This window comes from Erpetoichthys calabaricus (genome assembly GCF_900747795.2).
Source record: "Erpetoichthys calabaricus chromosome 1 unlocalized genomic scaffold, fErpCal1.3 SUPER_1_unloc_27, whole genome shotgun sequence".
Taxonomy (NCBI): domain Eukaryota; kingdom Metazoa; phylum Chordata; class Cladistia; order Polypteriformes; family Polypteridae; genus Erpetoichthys; species Erpetoichthys calabaricus.
Window position 1 is genome coordinate 669,316 of NW_026261593.1, and position 23,906 is coordinate 693,221.

Below are 23,906 nucleotides of genomic sequence, written 5' to 3' on the forward strand. Positions count from 1 at the left end.
TGAGTCCCTTCCTTTCAAAGATCCAAGAGGACAATGAGAAAAACATCTCTTAGTCAGTATATCAGAAAAGGAGTGGAATGTAGCATTGCAGAGAATTCACTCAAGCTCCATATGTGCAAAGCATAGAATTATTCAACTAAAAATGTATATATCAAGCTCATCTGTCTCGCCTAAAACTGTCCAAAATGTTTCCAGGGCAAGATCCAAACTGAGAACGCTGTAACCAAGCTCCTGCCTCACTGGGTCACATGTTCTGGGCCTGCACCAAATTAACATCATTTTGGACCAAACATTTTTAAGTGCCTTTCAGACAGCCTTGGTATCACAATCCCTCCTAACCCACTAACAGCTGTGTTTGGTGTTCTTCCAGATGGACTTGAAGTGGAGAAGGACAAGCAAACGGTGATTGCATTCACCACACTTTTGGCACGCAGACTTATTTTGTTAAATTGGAAGAATCCTAACTCTCCTGTGATAAGTCAGTGGGAAACCAATGTTTTATATTATTTGAAAGTGGAAAAAATCAAATTCTCAGTTAGAGGATCTGTACAAAATTTTTTCAAAACCTGGCAGGATCTGATCAATTCCTTTTTTTTTTTTTTCCCTATTAAAAAGCCCTAAGCAATTCTCCTTTGGTCATGCTCTCCTTCTCAAGGGTGGGGTTTGATTTGTCTTCAGTTCTTTTTTCTATAAATTGATATATTTGTATGGAATGATTACAATAAAAGTAATAAATAAAATAAAAAAATAAAAAAAAAAAGTGGCCTTTTTGACATGAGCTGTGGACCCGCTATACCACAGTTATCAGAAAAGTTTAAAAGAGTTCAAACTTTTCAGTTTAACCAAATTGAGATTAAGAGGAGGAATGACTAAAGTATTTAAAATCATGAAGGTAATTAAAGCAGTCGAGCTCTACTTGGCTGATAATTTAAAAAGAGTTCAACAAGAACAGGAGGACACAGTTGGAAAGTTAAGGGAAAATTTCACATAAACATCAGAGAGTTTTCCTTCACACAGAGAAACACAGACACGTGGAATAAATTACCAGATAGTGTGGAGAGAAGGACTTTAGGGACCTTAAAAACTTGAGTTGATGTTGTATTAAAGAAACTAGGTGGATCAGATTAGCAGATTGGGATGACTTGCCAGTTCTCAGAAATTTGTTTGTAAAAATTTCCAGTTTCTGTTTACACAAAGGAAAGTAACTTTGCAAGGCTCTCTCTTTGTTTACCTTACTGCTCTTTATGAGAAGGGGGTCTCTGGCCATTAGACTCACAGTACATCAAGGCAACTCATGTACTCTTAATTTAAGAAACAGAATAATAAATTTACAATGTGTTGATAAACACAAGGATTATTTAAATTTGATAACTGATTATTTGGTGACAGTGAAGAAAGGACGCAGACAGATGAGCCTTACAAACATATCACAGAAGAGATTGCTTCTTTACTTGCTATTTAGAGTTCTAATTTGTCTTGTCTCAGATAAACATTTTTATCATACCAGGGCATTAAAGATGATTTCTGATGTTATGTGGAGTTGTTGCTGTTGTTGTTCCAGGTCTAAGTGGAGGACTTTTCTCTCTTTAGCGTTCACTCATCGTCTTTGCTATCTGTTTGTTCATGGTGTGCTGTGACTATGTCTTTTTCAATTCACTATCAGGGTAGGTACTGAAACTCCCGTCTTGTAATAATGGCTCTTTTTAAGTCTTGCCAGACTGCTCAGGGACTAGAACAGAGGTTGGGAAGAGTGGCTCTTAGAGTCAGTTCAGGGCATCCATGTCCAAAGCTCTATTGGAGAGGAGCTTCCAGGTCAAAGAAAGTTTGTGAACTGTTTGCTCTGCACAGTGTGGTCGGCTTCTCACAGCAAAAGGGAGCAAATTGTTAGCATTCAGCCCACAAAGAGAAAGCATTGTCTGCTTCTTGGCTCCCCAGAGAGATCATATCCTCAGTCTTCTCCACCAAAGGAGACAGAAGAGGTGAATGCAGCTACATTTAAAGGAGGGTGTAGCCCCTGGGGATTGAGTTAAAGCCCCTTCTAGTTGCAGATCCAGGGCCTGCTTATAGGCTCGTTATTTTTTCCCTCACAAACAGGCAGGTTCAGTTCTCGGTTACAAGCCTAAGATGAAAGTCAATTTAGGTGTTGATTTGTTTGATGGACACTCTGAAAAGCTGCAGTCTTAACTCTGATTTACACCTTTGTGTTTAGATGAAGTACTGGGCTGATAACTGGTATGAGCTGCGCTTCAGCCATTCATTCAGGATTACAGGGTGAGGGGGTGCAGCTGACTTTCTGCATCCTTATTAAATCTTCTGTCTTAACAGGTCTTGAGTGTCACTAAAAATCCTATTAAAATGGCGATGCCCACTTTGACCTACACAGTAATGGAGTATCTGGTGATGTGACATAAACACTTGATGTGTGGCCTGTGCAGCTCCCCCTCCTAGGCCTGGTGTGGCAGGTGGTCTGTGTGCCTCAGTGACCCTCGTGTGATGTCTGGAGATTTGTGCTGCTGACCAGAACTATAAAGCGTAATTGTGACATTGGTGACCAGTATTTTGATTGTTTTTTAAATTGTGCTTATTTGTGATGAGCAAGACAGCATTTTTCATAGTTTTGTAGAATAAAAATGCTATAAATTAGTTTGTCTCTTATAATTTCTTCTAGTCTCTTATTTTAAAATACTAGCACAGTGAAATGTTCATTTAGTAAATTGTGCATGATGGTGAAATGTTAAGTCCTTGTGTTTTGATCACATCGTGTATTTAGGACTCTCCGTTCACTGGATATGTTAGGCCTCACATCCTTCTTATTTTGTGCGTCTTGTTGCCTTTGTTCATTGAACATTACACCTGGGCATGGGTGCCACACATTTTATTATTTTATATGTATTTAGTAATGTTTGTCTAATTGTTACTTTCTTTTTGAAGAATATGAGAAAGTAAAGCAATTTTGTTATGACATTTTTTTTCTTTCTGAAGTTGCTGTATATAATTTTAATTTAATCATTTTGCCTTTGCTAATGTCCTTAACAAGCAGTGGAGCAGTGAGATAAGCACTTTGTGTTGCCTGTGCAGTTTTACCACTCCTCAGGTTGGCATGACTGGTCTGCCTCAGTGGTCCTCCCAGTGATGTTGTGTGGAGATTTGTGCTCATGACTGGGTGAGTCTAAGAGGAGGTGGCAGACAAAGAACAATCCATGAATGGCCCTCTCGCTCGTCTTGATCCATTCACACAACTTGTAGAGATTGAATTTCCTAACAGCAAAGCTTGCACAGTGTCATACAAAAGCTCAGGCACCCTGGCAAAATTTCTGTTACTGTGACCAGCTAAGTAAGAAAAAGATGGCCTGATCACCAAAAGGCATAAAGCTGAAGATGACAAATTTCTTTAATATTTTAAGCAAGATTACTTTTTTATTTCCATCATTTACCTTTTTAAAATAATGAAAAGGTAAAAGGGCATGAAGGAAAAGTGTGGGCACCTGCATGGTCCTTACTTAGTAACACCCTGTTTGGTACAAATCACAGCCTGTAAGCACTTTTTGTGGCCCGCTAAGAGTCTTTCAGTTCTTATTTGGGGGATTTTCGCCCACTCATATTTACAAAAGGCTTCTAGTTCTGTGAGATTCTTGGTTCTGTCTTGCATGCATTGCTCTTTTGAGTTTTATACACTGTGAAGCCCAGGGCATGTACAGCCACCCTAACCCAACACAGACAAGCAGGACACAAGTTTCTCCACACTGCACACCTTTATTTACAGGTGAGAAGCACTTTCTTCGCTACTCACAAGAGCACAATGTCCACAACACCAAGCACAGTCTTTCTTGCTTCCAGTCCTTTTAACCTCCACTCCTCCTTACAGGTTTTTTCCTTCTTCCTCCCTACTCTGGCCATTGAATAGTGGTGACTGGCCCCTTTTATTGGGCACCCAGATTGACTCCAGGGGCCTCATGCATAACGCAGTGCATAGAATTCACACTAAAACATGGCAAACGGACAAAAGCAGAAATATGCACAAAAAAATCCAGATGCATAAATCTGTGCGTACACCAACTTCTGCTCCATAAATCCCGGTCAGCATGAAAAGTAACTCACGTGCACACGCCTGCCACCACTTCACAACTCCTCCCATAATTACACCTCTTTCAATATGCAAATCAATATAAATAGCCCTTAAGCTCAGCATTCTGTGAAATTATGATGGCTAAAGCACTGGGGAAAAATAGAAGAATTTCAGCGAATACCAAGTGGAGGCAAAGAAAAACGTACTATTTGTTGGTTTAAACAGTGATATAAATAACAAAAGAAAGTCGAGTAACATAGAGTGGTGGAGAAACTCAAAAGTTCAAGTTCACAAAGTCTCACAGTACCTGAAATAAAAAAGAAGTTATCAGATATCAAAGTCGCTGTGAAAAGGCGAGTCGTAGCCCACCGTCTGAGTCTCCTATGAAAGCACATTAGGGTACACAGAAAAAAAAATAGACACACAGTGGGGGAAAAAAGCTTGAAATGTCAACTTTAATCTCGAAATTTCCACTTTAATCATGTAGTTTATTTTGTCATTAAAGTAGAACATCATAAACTTCATCTTAAAATTGTTTAGTTATGTTGGGATTTGAGAAACTAGTAAATTAAAGTAACATGTTAAATGCTTTTATTGTATTTGGGCACTTTTAATTCAAGACTATGTGTTGTATGCGTGTGAATCACTACGTGCTTCTTAAATGGGCTTTCTCTTCTTCCGACAGAACACAGAATCCATTACATTCGTGATGTTACAGCTCTTTGAATAATTTAAATACTGAGATGTATATTTGATATCATGCTGTAGAGCTGTGATTCCACACCCGGATGCAGTGTGATGAATACTTGAGAGTAACAACGCTAAGGCTACTATGGTATTTGGAATAGTTTGGCCATTCCATGAACCATTATATTGTTACAGGTTAATTACAATCAGATGCCTTAAATTAATTAACAATATGTGGTTAATTTCAGTGTATTTGATAAAGCCGCGTCAGGAATGTGGATCTAAAAAAGAAAGGAAAACCACACTGGAACAAAAGCACTACATTGACACTGGGTGCTGCCAGTTTGCAAAACCAAGCGGGTAACTTGCGTACGCCAAGGATTTAGCTGGCGTGAAAATGTGCATGGCTTTACACCAAGTTTAGTTTTATACACCATGATGTGATCGTGGAAACGGGAGTATGCAACATTTTTGTGCATACACACCATTTATACATGAAGCCCCAGGCATCCAATGACCAACTTCCTGCAACACCTCCTGGTATGGCGGAAGTGCTGCTAAACAGGGCCCTCCTGGTGATGGCAATTGGCCCCAGCAAGGTTGAGCTTCCATGCTTCAAACTCGTGGCCCCATTGCAAGCCAAGGGGGCTGCCCTCTATCAGTCTGGGGGAGACAGTATCCAGAGTAAGCCCTCTCCCCCCGTCTTTCTGTGCTGAAGGCATCACTGCTGGGAATGGGTCCAGGCAGTCTGTCACACCACATATTGTCGTTAATGTTCAGATCAAGGAACTGAGAGAGCCATGACAAAACATTAAGCTTGGGCCTTTGTGAATTCTGGGGTGCAGTTCTGATTATTATCCTTTTGTAGAAGCCATACTCTTTTCATTTTTAGCTTTTATAGATGGTGTGATGCTTGCTTCAGAATTTTCTAATATTTAATTGAATCCATTCTTCCCTCTACCAGTGAACAGTTCCCGGTGCTCCTGGCTTCAACACAAGCCTGAAACGTGATTGATCTTCTCCCATCCTTAACAGTGAGAGACGTTTTCTTGTCATGGAATTCTGTGCACTTTTTCCTCCAAACACACCTTTGCACATTTGGCCAAAATATTATTTTTTGACTTCATCAGTTCACGTGGCTTAGTTCCAAAATGCATCAGGCTTGTTTAGATGTTCATCTGCAACCTTTAAATTTTGTGGTGAGGAAATGTTTCTTTTTATGGCTCTTCCTTGGAGGTCATATTTCTGGTGGTGTTGCTGCACAGTAGAACAGTGCATCACCACTCCAGAATCTGACTACAAAAGACCACCAGGAAGCTTTATGACACAGGGGTTTAGATTTGCCATTCTAGCAATGCTATGAGCAGTTGTCTTGGAAAGTTGTCTTGGTCTTCCTGACCTCAACTTAATTTCCACCATTGCTGTCAACTGCCATCTCTTAATAACATTACCAATGGAGGATGTGGCTACTTGGAAACTATTTGACATCTTCTATAGTCTTTTCCTGCTTTGTGACTATAAATTATTTTATTCCTAAGAGTGTTAGATAGCTGCTTAGAGGAGCCCATGGCTGCTGATTGCTGGGACAAGGATTCCTTGGCCTTGGCCATTCCTAATGATGATTGTAAACAAGCCAAAGACCTAAGGAGCTAATTAGGGTCTGACATCTTGGGGGAAAAAAGATATCTGAGACCTCCGATCTCTTGGGGTGCACAAACATTTCTAGGTTACTCCTTTTTTCACTATACAAATCAAAAATAAGACACAAATCTTGTTTAAAATGCAGAAAAGAATGTTTTAGCTTTAACTTTATGGCTTTTGGAGATCAATTAATCTGATATTGACTTAACTATTCACAGTAAGTTATTTTCATCAGGGGGGTCCCCACACATTTGCATGTCACTGTGTATGAGATGTCATGAAAGTGTTCATCTTGGTAATGCTACGTCTGAAAAGGATCATCTGCTTGGCAGAGTATATTGTGCATCCAAGTGAAGAATTAAATGACGGAACCCTTAATTTTCTACTAAAGAAAATGGTGGTGTATCTAAAATGATAAATTGCAATTATTTTTGAGGGATTTTTCCGTCCTGTCCTGATCATATGTCTGGTTCTTTTCAGACAGTGCCATTATTGACAGCTAAGACACATTTGTTTCCTTTGCAGTTTTCTTGCTTTTGCTGCTTTGTTGAAAGTCGATGTGCTCAGCTGTGTGTTGTACCTAAACGTTTCTCATCAGATTAGTTACAAAAAATGTCTTTGCTTTAAATACACCACAACTAACAAATAACTTTTTCATTTTAAACTTTATATATAAAATTCCTATCACATTTCAGATACTTTAAGATTTTTCTTTTTTTTTCTTGTAATCATTCCATACAAATAGATCAATTTTTACAAAAAGTAGGATAGAAAACAAATCAACCCTCACCCCTGAGAAAGAGAGCATAGCCAACGGAGTAAAGCTTAAAGCTTTTGAAAAAATACATAAATTGATTAGTTTTAATAGGTGGAAAAAGATAAATGGAGATGAAAAAGAAGTGGGAAGAGCGTTACTTCCTCAGTGCTTTAAGAGCTTATTCTAAAATATTATTGATTAGATCCTGCCAGGTTTTGAAAAAGTTCTGCATAGATCCTCTAACTGAGAATTAGATTTTTTCCAATTTCAAATAATATAAAACATCAGTTTCCCACTGACTTAAAAGAGGAGAGTTAGGATTCTTCCAATTTAACAAAATAAGTCTGCGTGCCAAAAGTGTGGTGAATGCAATCACCGTTTGCTTGTCCTTCTCCACTTCAAGTCCATCTGGAAGAACACCAAACACAGCTGTTAATGGGTTAGGAGGGATTGTGATACCAAGGCTGTCTGAAAGGCACTTAAAAATGTTTGTCCAGAAGGATGTTAATTTGGTGCAGGCCCAAAACATGTGACCCAGTGAGGCTGGGAGTTGATTGCAGCGTTGACAGGTTGGATCTTGCCCTGGAAACATTTTGGACAACTTTAAGTGAGACAGATGTGCTTGATATATAATTTTGAGTTGAATAAATGTATGCACATATGGAGCTCGAGTGAATTCTCTGCATTGCTACCTTCCACTCCTTTTGTGATATGTTGAGTGAGAGATCTTTTTCCCATTGTCCTCTTGGATCTTTTAAAGGGAGGGACTGTAAAATAATTTTATACATATATTGTAGAAATGCTGTCTGAGTCCTCGAAACTGAGAAATATTTTTTCCAGCATAGAGGAGGGTGCGAGATGAGGTGAATCGGGCAGGTTCTGTTTAACAAAGTTTCTGATTTGAAGATTGTGAAAGAAATGTGTTGCTGGAAAGTTAAATTTGGAATGTAGCTGTTCATAGGATGCAAAGATGTTCTCTATATAAAGATCTCTAAGCAATTTAATCCCAAATCTTTTCCAGATATTAAAAACTGCATATGTTTGCGAGGGTTGAAAAAGGTGGTTCACATGCAGAGGTGCCACAGATAAAAGATTCTCCATCTTAAAATGCTTCCTACATTGGTTTCATATTCTTAGTGAGTGAAGCACAACTGGGTTATTGGTATATTGGCAATAACTTGCATTTATTAGGACACAAAGTAGGGAATATAAAGAAGTACTGCAGGATTTTATTTCTATTGCGGACCAAGCCTGTGTATGTTCATCCATTTGTGTCCATGTTCAGGTTTTTATAGCTTGTATGTTTGCTGCCCACTAATAAAACTGAAAGTTAGGTAGAGCCATGCCACCTTCTGCCTTAGGTCTTTGGATACGTGGATGTTTTGAGTTCCAAATAATTGAGGTTATGGTTGAATCTAATTGCTTTAAAAATGATTTATTGGTGTATATTGGAATATTTTAATATAAAAATAAAAGCTTAGGAAGTATATTCATCTTAACAACATTAGTTCTTCCAGCTAGAGTGAGATGAAGGGTTGACCATCTATGCAAGTCTTGCTTAACTTTTTCCATACAGACGGCAAAATTTTGTTGTTACAGAGCTTTGTTTACTTGTGATATTTATCCTTAGGTATTTAAACTGATATGCAATGATAAAAGGAAAGGTGTCCAATCTAATATTGTATGCTTGAGAATTCACTGGAAAGAGCACACTTTTATTCAAATTAATTCTGAGACCAGAGATCTTTTGAAATTCTGTAAGTGCTGTTAAGACTGCATGCACAGTATTTTGTGGGTCTGATATATACAGTACCATATCATCTGCAAATAGAGAAATTTTCTGTTCTTGTCCTTCTCTGATGATCCCCTTTATCTGGTAAGCATTTCAACAGTGAACTGCCAGTGGTTCAATGGCTATTGCAAATAGCAATGGTGACAAGGGGCATCATTATTTGGTACCACGTTCTAGTCTAAAGTAGGCTGAACAAATGTTGTTAATACAAGCTGAAGCTTCTGGATTGGTATACAGTGATCCCTCGCTATATCGCGCTTCACCTTTTGCGGCTTCACTCCATCGCAGATTTTATATGTAAGCATATTTAAATATATATCGCGGATTTTTTGCTGGTTCGCGGATGTCTGCGGACAATGGGTCTTTTAATTTCTGGTACATGCTTCCTCAGTTGGTTTGCCCAGTTGATTTCATACAAGGGACGCTACTGGCAGATGGCTGAGAAGCTAGATTGCTTACTTTTCTCTTTCTCTCTCTTGCGCAGACTTTCTCTGATCCTGACGTATGGGGATTGAGCAGGGGGGCTGTTTGCACACCTAGACGATACGGACGCTCGTCTAAAAATGCTGAAAGATTATCTTCACGTTGCTATCTTTTGTGCAGCTGCTTCCTGAAACGACATGCTGCACAGTGCTTCGCATACTTAAAAGCTCTAAGGGCACGTATTGATTTTTGACTGAAAAACAAACTCTGTCTCTCTCTCTCCCTGCTCCTGACGGAGGGGATGTGAGCTGCCGCCTTCAACAGCTTTGTGCCGCGGTGCTTCGCATACTTAAAAGCAAACAGCCCTATTGATTTGTTTGCTAGAGATTGTTTTCTCTATCTATGTGACATTCTGTGCTCCTGACATGCACTCTTTTGAAGAGGAAGATATGTTTGCATTCTTTTAATTGTGAGACAGAACTGTCATCTCTGTCTTGTCATGGAGCACAGTTTAAACTTTTGAAAAAGAGACAAATGTTTGTTTGCAGTGTTTGAATAACGTTCCTGTATCTCTACAACCTCCTGTGTTTCTGCGCAAATCTGTGACCCAAGCATGACAATCTAAAAATAACCATATAAACATATGGTTTCTACTTCGCAGATTTTCTTATTTCGCGGGTGGCTCTGGAACGCAACCCCCACGATGGAGGAGGGATTACTGTATAGTAGTTTGATCCATGCACAAATGTTGGGGCCAAACCCAAATTTCTCTAATGTAGTGATAGGTAGTTCCATTCAATCATGTCAAATGCTTTTTCTGCATCCAACGATGATAATATCTCTGGGGTCTTTGACTTTGTTGGTGAATATATTACATTAAACAGGCGTTGAAGATTGGAAGCTAAATGTCGACCTTTATTAAATCCAGTTTGATCTTGTGATATTACCGAAGGCAGCACTTTCTCCATCCTTCTAGCTAGGATTTTTGAAAGTATCTTAAAACCATTATTCAGAAGTGAAATTGGCCTGTATGATGCACACTGTAATAAGTCCTTATTTTGTTTAGGGAAGACAGTGATTAATACTTGGTGAAACGTTTGACGTAGAATTTGATTGTCTCTGGCTTCTGTAAATGTTGCTAATAAGAGGGAAGCTAGCTAAGTGGAGAATTTCTTATAACATTCTACACGGGCCTGCTGCTTTCTCGCTCTGAAGTGACTTTATAGCATCTAGTATTTCTGATAGGGTCAGAGGTTTATCCAATTCCTCTGCACTGAGAGTATCTATTTGTGGTATCTATATTTTATCCAGAAATGCATTAGATTGTGTGTTGTCTTCTTTAAGATATTTCCAAACAGCAGTTATTTTCTTCATCAGTTTCCACGCTGTGCACTCTGTTAATGCTGCGCGTGTCCTCAGCTTAATATATTCCATTTCATGAAATCGGTAGACCAGTCAACCAACTACAAGCTGATTTCACAATAAACAGCAAAAACTGGGCAATTTTAATTCAAGACTGATTAATTTGTGTAGCACTACTGTTTAATTCAGTTGTATTTCTTCTTTTTAGCACTCTTCATTGAGTGCAGGCTTGGACTGCTTGATGTTTGCAGCCATAACAGAGATAATAATTACATACATGAACACACACATTGGATCAAATTGACTGTAAAACCTGGCAAATTTTAGCTTAGTCAACATAAGTAAGTCCTGATAGTAGACACCCTTTAACATTATAATGGTGAGTATAAATGTCACCAGCGTGTCACAAAGGTTACCAGTCCTGGTGTTACCTGCCACTCCCCTGTAGAGCTGAAACACCAACAGCTGCGCTCTTCCTCGGTTTTCTCATCTTCTAATTTTTCTCCAAGGTCAATGCAGCTTCTGTTGGCCTGTGCACTGAGGCATCACTCATCCATTGCTCTCTTTTGCTTTGGTGAATGAAAGAAGACATTTTGTTGTTTGTTTTTTTGTCAAGTGGTTTTAGTTGTGTGGATAAATGTCAGGACACATTCTAATTATTGAAGGTGCACTTTTCATACTTGGCATGACATTCTGCTTTATATAGTACCCTCCATAATGGCTGAGACAATGAAACATTCTTCTTGCATTTACTCCTTTAATCTACTGTTTCAAATTACAGAATAAATAATTCAGATGTAATTAAAGTACACATTACTGATTTTCATTTAAGGGGATTTGCAAACATTTCAGTCACATCTTGTAGAAATGACAGCACTTTTTCTGAATCGTCCTCCCATTTCAGGGCACCGTAATGTTTGGGACAATTGGTGCCAGAGGTGTTTGTGATTCCTCAGATGTTTCATTGCTTTATTCTTGCAGCCCAAAGACACCTCAGCTTACTCCTACCTACAGACTACCTTTGGTCTCTGTAGTTGCCATTGTTCAACATGAGGGCAAGAGCTGTGCTAATGAATGTCAAAGAAGCTGGAAAATAATAATGAAATCATTAGAGAGATCGGAAAAACCTTAAGATTACCCAAATCAACTATCTGGGATGTCAATAACAAGAAAGAACACACTGGTGAGTTCAGTAATCATAAAGGGACTTGTACACCAAGTAAGACCACCACTACTGAACACAGACGTTGCTGCAGATTTCAATTTGATCACTACTTGCATACCCTGATGGTAACGACATTGCATGTATCTCTCTACCGTCTTAAGTATACCATCCCATACAGATGGCATTACGTGGCTCAGAGTGACTGAGAGATTCCTCACCAGTCAGGCAGTTCACACTGAAAAGCTGCCATCACCAAATAACCCACAGCTGTTAAGACCTGTAAGAGAAAAGGGATTGTGTGATTTCTGCATGGTGGTCTCTGTAATGAAGGCTGCAGTTCAGCACACACTTCAAAGAGGATGGCAGTAGGGAGTCTAAATCAGCTAAGTCACCATCATGAGCCATCATTGTGATACATCAAAACTCACTTCTTGTGTAGCCTGTCAAATATCAGAATGTGAAATGTGTAATGAAATGAGATTTTCTATTCAGTTCTTCGTTTTTCCACCTGGAGTTGCTAAATTGCCAAGACAAATAAAGTCTGCATGGGACTTACAAATGCTCAAAACTTGAGGGAACTTTGAGCCAATTTAAATGGCAAGTTCTACTTTTATAAATCCTAACTTTTCATAAGAAACAGTTTTCATATATGTGTCCAAGCATAAGGAAGTTTTATACATGTGGCCCTGGTGAGAAGTTGTAATAGAGAATGTAAAATGAACAAATTAAGTGCGTTTTCCAAGTACAACAAAATTTTTATAATTGCTTATGCTGATCAAAGGTTGTTCCTAATTTCAGCCATCATGTTTTGAATGTGAGTTAATGTTGATAATAAGGCAGCGAATTGAAAATAAATGCATTTTTTTTTCCGTTTTGTTTTAAATTTTACACAGGAATGAAAGATCACTGCAGTGTGGAATGTGGCAGAGAATTCTATAACAGGAGTGCTCTTCAGAAACACAAGAGAGTTCACACCAGAGAGAAGACATATTGCTGTACTGAATGTGGTAAACAGTTTTCACAAAAAGGCCATCTTCAGATACACACGAGAGTTCACACCAGAGAGAAGCCATATTGCTGTAATGAATGTGGTAAACAGTTTTCACAAAAAGGCGCTCTTCAGACTCACACAAGAGTTCACACTGGAGAGAAGCCGTATTGCTGTAATGAATGTGGTAAACAGTTTTCACAAAAAGGACTTCTTCAGACTCACACAAGAGTTCACACTGGAGAGAAGCCGTATTACTGTAATCAATGTGGAAAGCAGTTTTCACAAAAAGGCTTTCTTCAGATGCACACAAGAGTTCACACCGGAGAGAAGCCATATTACTGTAATGAATGTGGTAAACAGTTTTCACAAAAAGGCCATCTTCAGATACACATGAGAGTTCACACCGGAGAGAAGCCATATTGCTGTAATGAATGCGGTAAACAGTTTTCACATAAAGGCTATCTTCAGATACACGCTAGAGTTCACACCGGAGAGAAGCCATATTGCTGTAATAAATGTGGTAAACAGTTTTCACAGATAGTCAGTCTACAGAGACACACAAGAGTTCACAACAGAATAAAATCAGTAGCAGTTCAAAAACCAGTCTAGAAAAACAAGAACCCTTCAGGACTCAAGAGTGAGGTTCAGTCGTGTCTTGAAAAGTAAGCAAACTAAACTATTGTTAAGAAATGAATCTCAAAGAGAAGTCATATTGCTGTTTGGAATGTGGCAAACAAATCTCTCAGAGCAGTACACTTCAGAGAAACACCAGAATTCCCACAGGAGAGAAGTACAACTGAAGTGTCCTGACTAAAGAGTGAGTTTCACTCCTGAATGGACAGTAAGCACATGTAACGACTCAAATCTATCCTACTTAATGTTGTGTCAAAAACAAATTAGCATGGAGGAGACATAGAAGTTTATATCCTTTTTCCTTTTCCAGAAACAAAATAAAGAACAGGGCGTCATACAAACGGCTTCTCACCAAAGGCTCTACAGCCTCCACCATGCGCCTAGCTCTGTTTTCATAACATACGTATCTATATATATATATAAAGGAGAGTCGGGATCCGTGTGGCTGTGTTTGTGGAGGGATGGAGAGTTAAGGCGGGTGTTGGAGTTCATTCGCTAGAAACTCTGCAAGAGGTACAACTTACCAGCACCACAAAGACACTGGGACCACAACTCAGAGCGAACAATGGAAAATGAGGAGGTGCAGGTCACTTGTAGCACAGCAATACTGACTGACTGAAAAATAGAGGCCAGACAACCAGACTAAAAAAGCCTGGATAATAGAAGTATCAGTCCCTAGTCACTATTCAGTCCTAAGAATGGAGAGGCTAAAAGGTAACAAAATACCAAAAAATGCCATCTGAGATATGCTAGATGAAATATGGGACCAAAAAAAATGTAAACTGTTCTTCTTGTTCTAGGATCAACAGGACAGATAAAGAAAAACTTTCAGACCCATGTTGACAAATCACAATACCTCCTTCTGACCTGTGAGGAAGACATATTTAGAATTAAGATGCTTCAGTCTTTCCAAATAATAAAGTATGGTGCTAATAGAACTATAAGAAACATGTCACTTATGTATTAATAAATAAGGATGTATTAAGCTAACTGAACTAATGTAACTTAATACAGACGCTAAGCTGTAAGAGAGTATTCTTGTAAGACAAATGTAGTAAACTAACTTTTAAGGTAGCTTTTGATATTGTATAATCAATTATTATGTGTGATGATCATTATGTGCGAAATGTAAGCTCTAATAAGAATGTGCTGTGCATTAACCGACTGTATAACATTAATCCTTTTATAAGCTCAACTAAGATTCTTAAATTGTAACGGCCACATAGCTGTTGAAGTGTTGTAACCTTAATGGTGCAGAAGAAAAGGGGAGTACGTTTTCTTAAGTGCTGTCTCTGTAACTGTCTTGCAAAACTAGCCATAAAGACTAACAAGTACTTCTGCACATAATGATCTAATGTGTCATGTTAAGCTACTTGCAAACTCTGCATGACCTCAGATTGAACTGCCATACTTTCTCTTCTTGTTTAGTAAACAGACTGGTATAAAACTGAGCTAACTCCCTTCTTTGGACAGGCTGTCTGATCTGACCTGTCATTAGCAAATTGAGGTGGCAGGTGGAGGCAGCCTCTCTGCTCACCAAGGATAAAGAAATTGATTTTTATTTTATATTGGTGTCCGTTTCCTTGTCGTTCCCGACTTTCAGCATCCACACCTGCAAAAAGAAGCCTTAGTAGGGACAATGTAGGTTCTACACTGAGTCCTTGTGTATATATATTGTGGTGGACGGCTGACAGCTCGTCCTAGCCAGGACGCCCCTGTGATGGAAGGATGGAGGAAGGCAGTTTTTCCCGGTCACTGCCTCTCCCAAAACAGTAGATGGCAGTTTTCCTTGGATCTGGCGGGGCTGCGAATTCTCGCAGGGCATCCTGGATTTTGGATTTCGGCAATACACCCCTACTGCTGGGTGCTGCCTGGCGACGCTATAGGGAGACTGGGGAGTCTATTATTTATATAGCCCGGCAGTACTACAAAGTCACTGGGACGAAAGCACAAAAGTACTTCCGGGCTGAAGAAAAATATAATTCTCCACTTGACCCAGAAGTGCCGACGAATCATAGGGATGGAAGGAAAGAAGCACTTCTGGGTTGAGGACAATATATAAAGAACTGATGGAGACCCAGCAGGCGAGATAGACTTGGTTGGGAGTGTGATGGAGTTTGCTGGGAGGTGGAGGAGAGTATTGTGCTTATTTATTGTGATGTTTAATGTGATCGGGGTGCTTTGGAGGTAATTTATCAGAAGAAGGAGGAAATTAAATTACTTCTTAGTGCTTTTAACTTGTGTCCAGTGTGGTTCTCTGTTGGGGTAAAGGTGGGCAATAGTGCTACCAAGCAGCCACTCAGTAACAATATGAAATGAACTTTTGAGATGTGAACTAAGTAGGGGACTATCTGTACCAGTGTTTTAAAGTCAATTCAAAATGACATGGGTAACCAACGTAATGATGCTGAAACTGGTGAAATGTGCTCAGATTTTCTTTTACTAGTTAAGATTCTTGCTGCTGCATTCTGTACTAACTGTAACTGATTGGTGTCTGTCTTAGGTAGTCCTGTAAGGAGTCCATTATGGTAATCTATTTAGCTGAAAACAAAAGCTTGACTAAATTTTCAACGTCTTGTAAAGTTATAAGAGGTCAAACTTTAGCTATATTCCTTATGTGGAAAAAGCAATCCTGGTTTTCTGATTAATATGTGATTTAAAATTTAGGTCAGAGTCCACACACACACACACATACATATATACATTCAAAACATTCTCTGGAGCAGCTCAGGTCCTGTAAGGACGTACTCTTCAGATCCACCAAACAATCCACACAGGTGAGAAGCCGTATTGCTGCCCTGAATGTACAAAACAATTCTGTCACAGTTGTACTCTTCAGACACACATTACAACTCACACAGGAGAGAAGCCATATTGCTTTCCTGAATGTGGTAACATTCAGTTTTCACGTAGAGACCATCTTGAGTGCCACAAAAGAATTCACCCAAAAGAGTAGTGTTTGGATTTGACAAATATGCACAAAGGTAGCCTTCATTAATGTAAAATTGAACTCACCCTTGCTGAAGATTATCCAATAAGAGGAGACTTAAGAAATACGTGGGAATTGGTGAGAGTGCAGACATAAACCATAAAAAGCAGAAACTGAAGATCAGCAGTGAATACAGAAGGAGTAAAAGTGATCCTTAGAATTTTCTTGTCAGTGAGGAACAAAATGCCACTAGTTAATCAGCCAGTAAAACATGTCATCTCATACAGCTGTGGGACTATAGAGTGACCACATGAAGACCTCAACAGTGTGGATGTAAAAACAAAGTTGCTCCGTGCCAACCAACTGAAATACAAAAACCAATGCATGCCAAGGCTTTTCCTTCATAGAGCAGAAAGTGGAAATCACCAAACAGAAGTTGATTACAGACGCAGATCTTCAATCATACGAGTGCCAGCATTCCTTCTCAGCTCACAGGATTGACGCATTTGTAAGATATTACATCCTGAACTGGAAGGCCAAGATCAACTTCCATCATAAAACTTGGTTAAGAAATCCACAAAACTGAAGGAGTACCTGACATCACCCCAAAAGATTTGCACAGAGTGAGGTGACACAATGTTATGAAAAAACAAAAAGAAAGTAACAAGGTTGACAAAGAGAGGAGAAAAAACACAACTGGAAAGACCAAAAATGCAGTGGGAAATACACAGATCTCCTAATATAAGCTCATGTGGACCAAAACCAGACACATAAGATTATTCCTCCCCCATACTATGAGACTCTTCAATTCCACCCTTTGTAAATGTTAACAATTTACAAAGTTATTGTCTGTTATACATGCATTTTTATCACTCTTTAATAATTTTTTATCAATATGCTGCTACTGGAGTATGTGAATTTCCCTTGGGATTAATAAAGTATCTATCTGTTTATCTATGAATGGTTTATGAGAGGACAAATGAGATGCAACGATGAATACTTGCTAATAGCCACTTTAGATTGTGGATCACATGCAAGGTTGTTTGCAATTTGTTTTCAAAGAAATGGAAAAAGCAACCAATGTAGATTTGGCAACAAACTGATGGAAACAGTACTGAACCTTACAGCAGGATTTAAAATACTCCTGTCCAAAAACCTCTTCATGGAAAGACACATCAAAGTAACCCAACTGCTTTATTGGGAAGTGAGCCAAAAATATCACATCCCAATTCCAGAAAGAATCACTGAAAATGAAGACTTTATACCAGTTGTAACTTTCAGAAAATTCACAGCCAGAAACCCTGATGTTGTTGTTGAGAAGAAACATTCAGACAATGCCTGGATAATCACTTTATCAGTCCCACATGATATCACTGTTCCTCAAACAGAGAGTGGGAGAAGATAACAAAATATCAGGAGATCCAATGAGAGATGTGGACCTAAATGTAAATAAACCTGAAATGATCCCAGTGTTCATTGGATCCACAGGGCTTTGTAAAAAGAGCATTTAAACAGATTTACTCATCTTACCCTTCAAAGTTACACCCTATGAGCTCCAAAAGTGGGTGCTGTTAGGAACAATGTGGGTTTGGCAGAGAGCCCTAGCAGTGAACCTAAAAGAATAAATAAAGATAAGACATAGAGGATACCATGACGTAAGAGTGAGGTTCATGATAATAATGGGCAAATCAACCGAGAGAAAAGTCATATTGTTGTGAACGTGGGAAACAATTCTGTCACAAGACTCGTCTTCAGGGACACAAACACATTCACACAGGAGAGAAGAAACACAATCTGAGATGAACCGAATGTAAGAATAACACCTCTGAGAATGTGTCAGTGCTGAGATCAACAGGTCATATAAAAAAAAAAAAATTCCAGCCCCATCCGGATGTGTTACCAGTGACCATCACTCCATACGAACTGCAGAAGGAGTCACTATTATGGACAATGCAAGTGCTGCACTGAGCCCTGACAGCAGACCTAACAGAATAACAGCAGTCGCAGTGCAGACATCACTCCAGAATAACAAGCAGACTTCAGGACTCCAGAGTGACGTTCACTCCTGTCTGGAAAAGTAAGCAAGCTAAACCATTGTGGAGAAATGAATCCCCAAGAGAAGCCTGATTTCTTTTAAAATTATGTCGAGCAGTTTTCACAAAGAGGGTGTCAGATTTTGCAGTAAGTGTTTAATCAGCCCACCATATGAGGTGAGTGCAGATGTCTACCCTAAGAACTGCATCACCTACTGACTTGTCTACTCATCAGAGTGTGTGTGTGATCACAAATGGTGCACCTCCAGTTAATCCACCACAGGGGAGTCGACAACTGAAGGCCACTGTAAGTGAGGGGACTGCAGTTTATCTTTTCAGAGTTGATTTGGTCTCAAAGAAGACAAATGTTGGGTCAGGCGCTGATTTGAAGCTCGCAGGATCAGCTGCACACGTTACACACTAAAGGAGTTTTTCATGATAATAGAATTCTTTAAATCCACTGAAGTGCCTTTCAGTCAGTTCATTCTCTGGGCCATCTTTCTATTTCACTGATCACTTTTGCTGTTTTGTTCTTTTATAATAAAGCCATCAAGAATGTTTCATCAAGTTCAAGAATAAAGTGTTTTTCAAATGACTTTTGCAGTGAAACTCTGAATCCAAATCACAAGACTGTTAAACAATCGTCTGCTGAAAAGACATTCAAGAAAGCCAACTCTGTCTGAGGGAAAGCAAGTCAACGTTTGGTCTTTTCTAAGAAGCAGGAACTGTCTGGCTGCATAACAGACTTGCCTTGTCGTTTGTCAGTCCCAATAATAGTTATGTCAGCTTGACAGTCCTAGGAGTCGAGGAGTCTCGCCTCAGTCCATCTGATGATTATTGATCTGCGAGGGTGTCGTTGTCAGTTGGTGGTCCATACTGAGCAAGTCATTTGCCCTCAGGCTTTGTAACAACTAGTGATGAGGGAACATTGCTGAGTTTGATTCGCTGTGAGTTCACCAAAATCATGGAAATGTTTGTGATATTCGCCAAACTTGAAAACTAATGTGAAAAGGGGGGCATTTTGTTATAAGAACTGTAATAAATCTGGGGCTCACTTCATGAACTGTGACGGCTTTATGTGCTCAGCAATTGTTTTCTATGCTGTGCAATGAAGACTAAATTCTGACTGCCTTTCTGAAGACTCTGCTTGTTATTCCTGAAGATTGCTCCACAACACCAACTGTAACCCTAAACAAATATATATATATATATTGTGGTAAGCAGGCTGGACACAGACAGGTAGACATGTTTAATTCACCCACAACACGTTTATTTACAATCTACATACAAGTGTCCACACGCACAACTCAGTGCCACAGCACCAATCACTCCAAAGTCCAGGCCCTTACACAATGCCTCACTCTCTTCAGGCCTCTTTCCACTCCTCCTGAGCTCTGTTGTCTTCCACCCAACTCCAGCCATTGAATGGAGGGAGGCGGCCCCTTTTATAATCACCCAGATGTGCTCCAGGTGCCTCCATACAATCTTCTGCTGGCACTCCCCAGTGTGGCGGAAGTGCCAGCTGCGCACCCGGAAGCACTCTGGGTGTCCCTGATCCTCTTCCTCCCAGCACTTCCAGGTGCAGTGGAAGCTCTGAGGTCCAGGGCTCTATAGGCATCAGGGTGCCCCCTGGCGGTGACCATGGGCCCCTACAGGGTTGAGCTTCAACGCTCTGTACCCGTGGTCCCTATAACCACAAGGGTGGTTGCCCCCACTTGGTGTAAGGGAGGCGCAAGCCCTCCTCCGGTCCTCCTGGGCATCCCAGCTGGGTTGCCCCCCAGTACGACCTGTGACAATAAATACACTAATAAATGAACTTGCTTAATCTGTAAGAATATACTCTACACAAGACAAAGTTATTTTCAAAGGAATCTATCTATCTATCTATCTATCTATCTATCTATCTATCTATCTATCTATCTATCTATCTATCTATCTATCTATCTATCTATCTATCTATCTATCTATCTATGTGTGTGTGTATAGCTCTACACTAATCTATTGTTCCCTCTATCTGCTCACTCATACCACTTGCCTCAATTCAGCCCTCAGTGATGTCCTACAGGAATTTTGCCTGAGCTCTCAAAGCCCTGTCTTTAATCTGAGGCAGTAATGTCAGGTCTTGTACTTGGAGTCAATTCTTTCACTGATGAACTTTAATGGACGCAGCACAGAGGGGTCTCAGCACAATAAAGATTCAGCACATCTCCCCCTGACACACTTTCTCTCAAGCACCACATCCCCCGTTTGCAGCCTTCTGCACTCAGCTGGCCCAGGACTTTCTGTAAACCCGCCCCCTCATCTGACTCCCAGCATTCCACTGTCTTGTCCTGCCTCTGATTGGCTCCGCCAATATTTCCCAGCCTAATGAACACAGCACTCTGTTCTGTCCATCATGACCACTTGACAGGCCGTCTCCCCACCTTACACCCATCCTGCACCTGACATCATTATTTCCAGTCCTCAGCTCACGTTCACCACAATTGGGGGGGTTGCCTGTCAGCACCTCCCTGCATACCTGAACTTGACTTATGAAGTATTGCTGGTTTCCAGCTTTCTAAGAAAAAATTAAAAATATACAGCACAGGCCTTTTTATGATTTAACCCTCAGTATTCTAATGTGCACCAGGATATGATGCTTATTGTCATATATGCTCATGATTCTCTTTAAATATATGCAAATCATCAACTTAAAGATTATACTTTTCTGTATTTTTATAGTCTTACCCTGCAAAAGGAGATGCCTTGAAAGCTTGAATATTGTAATCTGTTAAGTTAGTCAATAAAAGGTGTTATTTTTCATCATTTCTTATTGCATCCAAATCCATCCATCCATTTTCCAACCCGCTGAATCCGAACACAGGGTCACGGGGGTCTGCTGGAGCCAATCCCAGATAACACAGGGTGCCAATCCACTACAGGGCACACACAAACACCAAGCACACACTAGGGCCAATTTAGAATCGCCAATCCACCTAACCGGCATGTCTTTGGACTGTGGGAGGAAACCCACGCAGACACAGGGAGAACATGCAAACTCCACGCAGGGAAGATCCGGGAAGCGAACCTGGGTCTCCTAACTGCGAGGCAGCAGCGCTACCACTGCGCCACCTTTGTATCCAATTCATTTATATATATATATATATATATATATATATATATATATATATATATATATATATATATATATATATATATATATATATCTCGTTTTAAGAATGAGTTACTGTTGCACTGTCCCCCGTCGTCCTTAAGATGGCACTGCTGTGTAAGAAATGAACTCAGTAAAGCCGGACTCCATCAGATTTTTAAAATGTGTATCGCCACCTCAGCTTAGTTGTCATCACTCAGATTTTCACGACAGGCTCAGTGTTGTTCCTTATTTAGAAACGTATTTCTTTTCAGAGTATTTATCTGTTTCTTTGTCCCTGTTTCAGGCCCTTAGACCCCCAGTGTTCTTAGGGGTGCGCAGGTGAAGCCTCAGGCCTGGCAGTCTACAGCCTTTTAAAGTGACCCAATGGCTCATCTTTGGGATTCAGTTTTTAGAGGAGCCATCGTGATTGCCATAAATCTCTTGTCTTAGTTCTTAGTGATATGATTTAGCACCTTCAAGAAAAACTGGAAATGCATGAATATTCATTTGTGTTCCTGCTTTGAGTGTTAAATATTTGATTTACGGCGTCTTTAATGCTGTCTCTCGATGGCTGTGCTGTACGACTCTGATGACTCGCGTTCTTCAGGCAGGTTCAGTTTTCAGGTCCCGCTCTGGCGCCCCCTGTGGCTGCAGATTTTTATCTGCCCCAAATTCTTCTTTTAACAGGACTCTTACATTAAGCTGTTACTGTTCTTGTACCGCGATGAAGCAGAGACAACAAGGGTGATGGATCATTAGGTAGACATTAAAGGTTCACCTGGTAAAAAATACCAAAGGCAGGAAAGAAGGAGAACCAAAACCAAAGGGAGAAAGCAATGCATAGTCAGAGACTTGTAGTCAAATGAACTGAGAAACAAACAAACAAATAAATAAAGTAAAATAAACCTGTGTGATATAAAGTATCGTTCTACAAGAATAATTGTGTAATAACACTCCTTAAGAAATCCATTAAGTTAGATATCGAGTTGAATAAAATGGCCACCGTCGCACTGTTCACAATGCTGATCACAAACTCTGGGGACACTGAACTACAAAATGGTGGTGCTGATCCAAAAAACACTACCTTGTAAAAATATTAGAAAATTTAAATTTGTGATACAGGCGTCTCACTAATATATTCAATGGGACAAAAGATTTTCCAATTTAAAAAAAAGCTATGGAAACTTTATCTTGTGTCAGATGCATTTACAGGATATCCTCTAGGAAAGAAAGTAATTGGAACTCTGAATTCATAACAGATACCTCCTAGCTGATTTTTATTTTTATTTTTCAGCTACAGATTAATCATGCTAAATTTTCACTGAATGAAGTTAGGATTTAAATGCAAAAAATTCTTTTTAGTATTTTGTTCTTTTTTGAGTTTCTGATTATATATGCCATTATTTACTACATTTACATTCCTTTTACTTATTTGGCTCACTCCCTCCGAGGCGATTTACAACTTTTGAGATACAATTAGCTCCATTTCTTTTGTACTCGGGTGTTGTACCGTGTTAGCCATTATGGATGTAGTGAGAAGTCAAGCAAAATGACCCCTTTTACTGGCTAACTAAAAGATTACAATATGCAAGCTTTCGAGGCAACTCAGGACCTTCTTCAGGCAAGATGTAATCATTAAGATTAAGATTTCAATAAACTGAAAAAAGAACAAGTAAAAAAAAAAAAAAAAAACAATAAAATCTTCTTTCCAAAGGCTTTACACTCTACAATCCTTCTGCAACGTAACAAGAAAAACAAGAACAATCCTAGCAGGTTTAAAGAAAATTAAGCACCAGCAGCAATGATTCTTCTTTATGGATTTAGGCCTATCATACAGCACTGGAAGTGACCGACCCTAAACTGAAGCCCCCCTCCTTCCCGTTTGAATGGTTTAAATGCCCTACACGTGTCCCGCCTGATGGTGCACGCGCCTCACTTTAAATCTTGGATTGTCGGGCGCGCGTGCCCGCTCACATCCTTTCGAGCCGCCAGCCCGTTGCGCGTTCGCGTATCCTCCAGACTGCCGCTGCCCGCTCAGTTCACTTTTCTCAAGCAGCAGAATGTCCTTCACTTTCACCGCCCAGTATCTCTGTTATCTCTGCAAGCACATAGGCGCTGGAGACGTTGGCCGTAGGTGCTTCCAGCCTCTTATGCAGATGCAGCTTTATGAAAGTTTATGAACACGAGGAAAATACCCAGCTTTCAGTAAGTAGCGACATTGCAGACGAAACCGATTTCCTTGCGGTGAAATGCTGTAATTAAAAGACGTCTGGTATTAATTAAGCGGCATGTGA

General features: G+C 39.8%; 3 protein-coding genes across 3 annotated transcripts in view; all 3 read left to right on the forward strand.

The window, feature by feature from the left end:
- LOC114643402 (zinc finger protein OZF-like) overlaps nucleotides 1-23,906 on the forward strand; it is a 719,868-nt gene that overhangs the window by 539,717 nt on the left and 156,245 nt on the right. The gene's annotated exons all lie outside the window — the stretch shown is intronic.
- Nucleotides 1-23,906, forward strand: part of LOC114642003 (zinc finger protein OZF) — a 1,360,360-nt gene that overhangs the window by 257,898 nt on the left and 1,078,556 nt on the right. The window lies entirely within an intron of this gene.
- LOC114642002 (zinc finger protein 239-like) overlaps nucleotides 1-23,906 on the forward strand; it is a 199,952-nt gene that overhangs the window by 19,896 nt on the left and 156,150 nt on the right. The window contains exon 3 of the mRNA XM_051921856.1: nucleotides 12,787-13,590. Coding sequence (XP_051777816.1) covers nucleotides 12,787-13,493 — 707 coding nt within the window. The 3' untranslated portion in view covers nucleotides 13,494-13,590. The remainder of the gene's footprint in view (nucleotides 1-12,786; nucleotides 13,591-23,906) is intronic.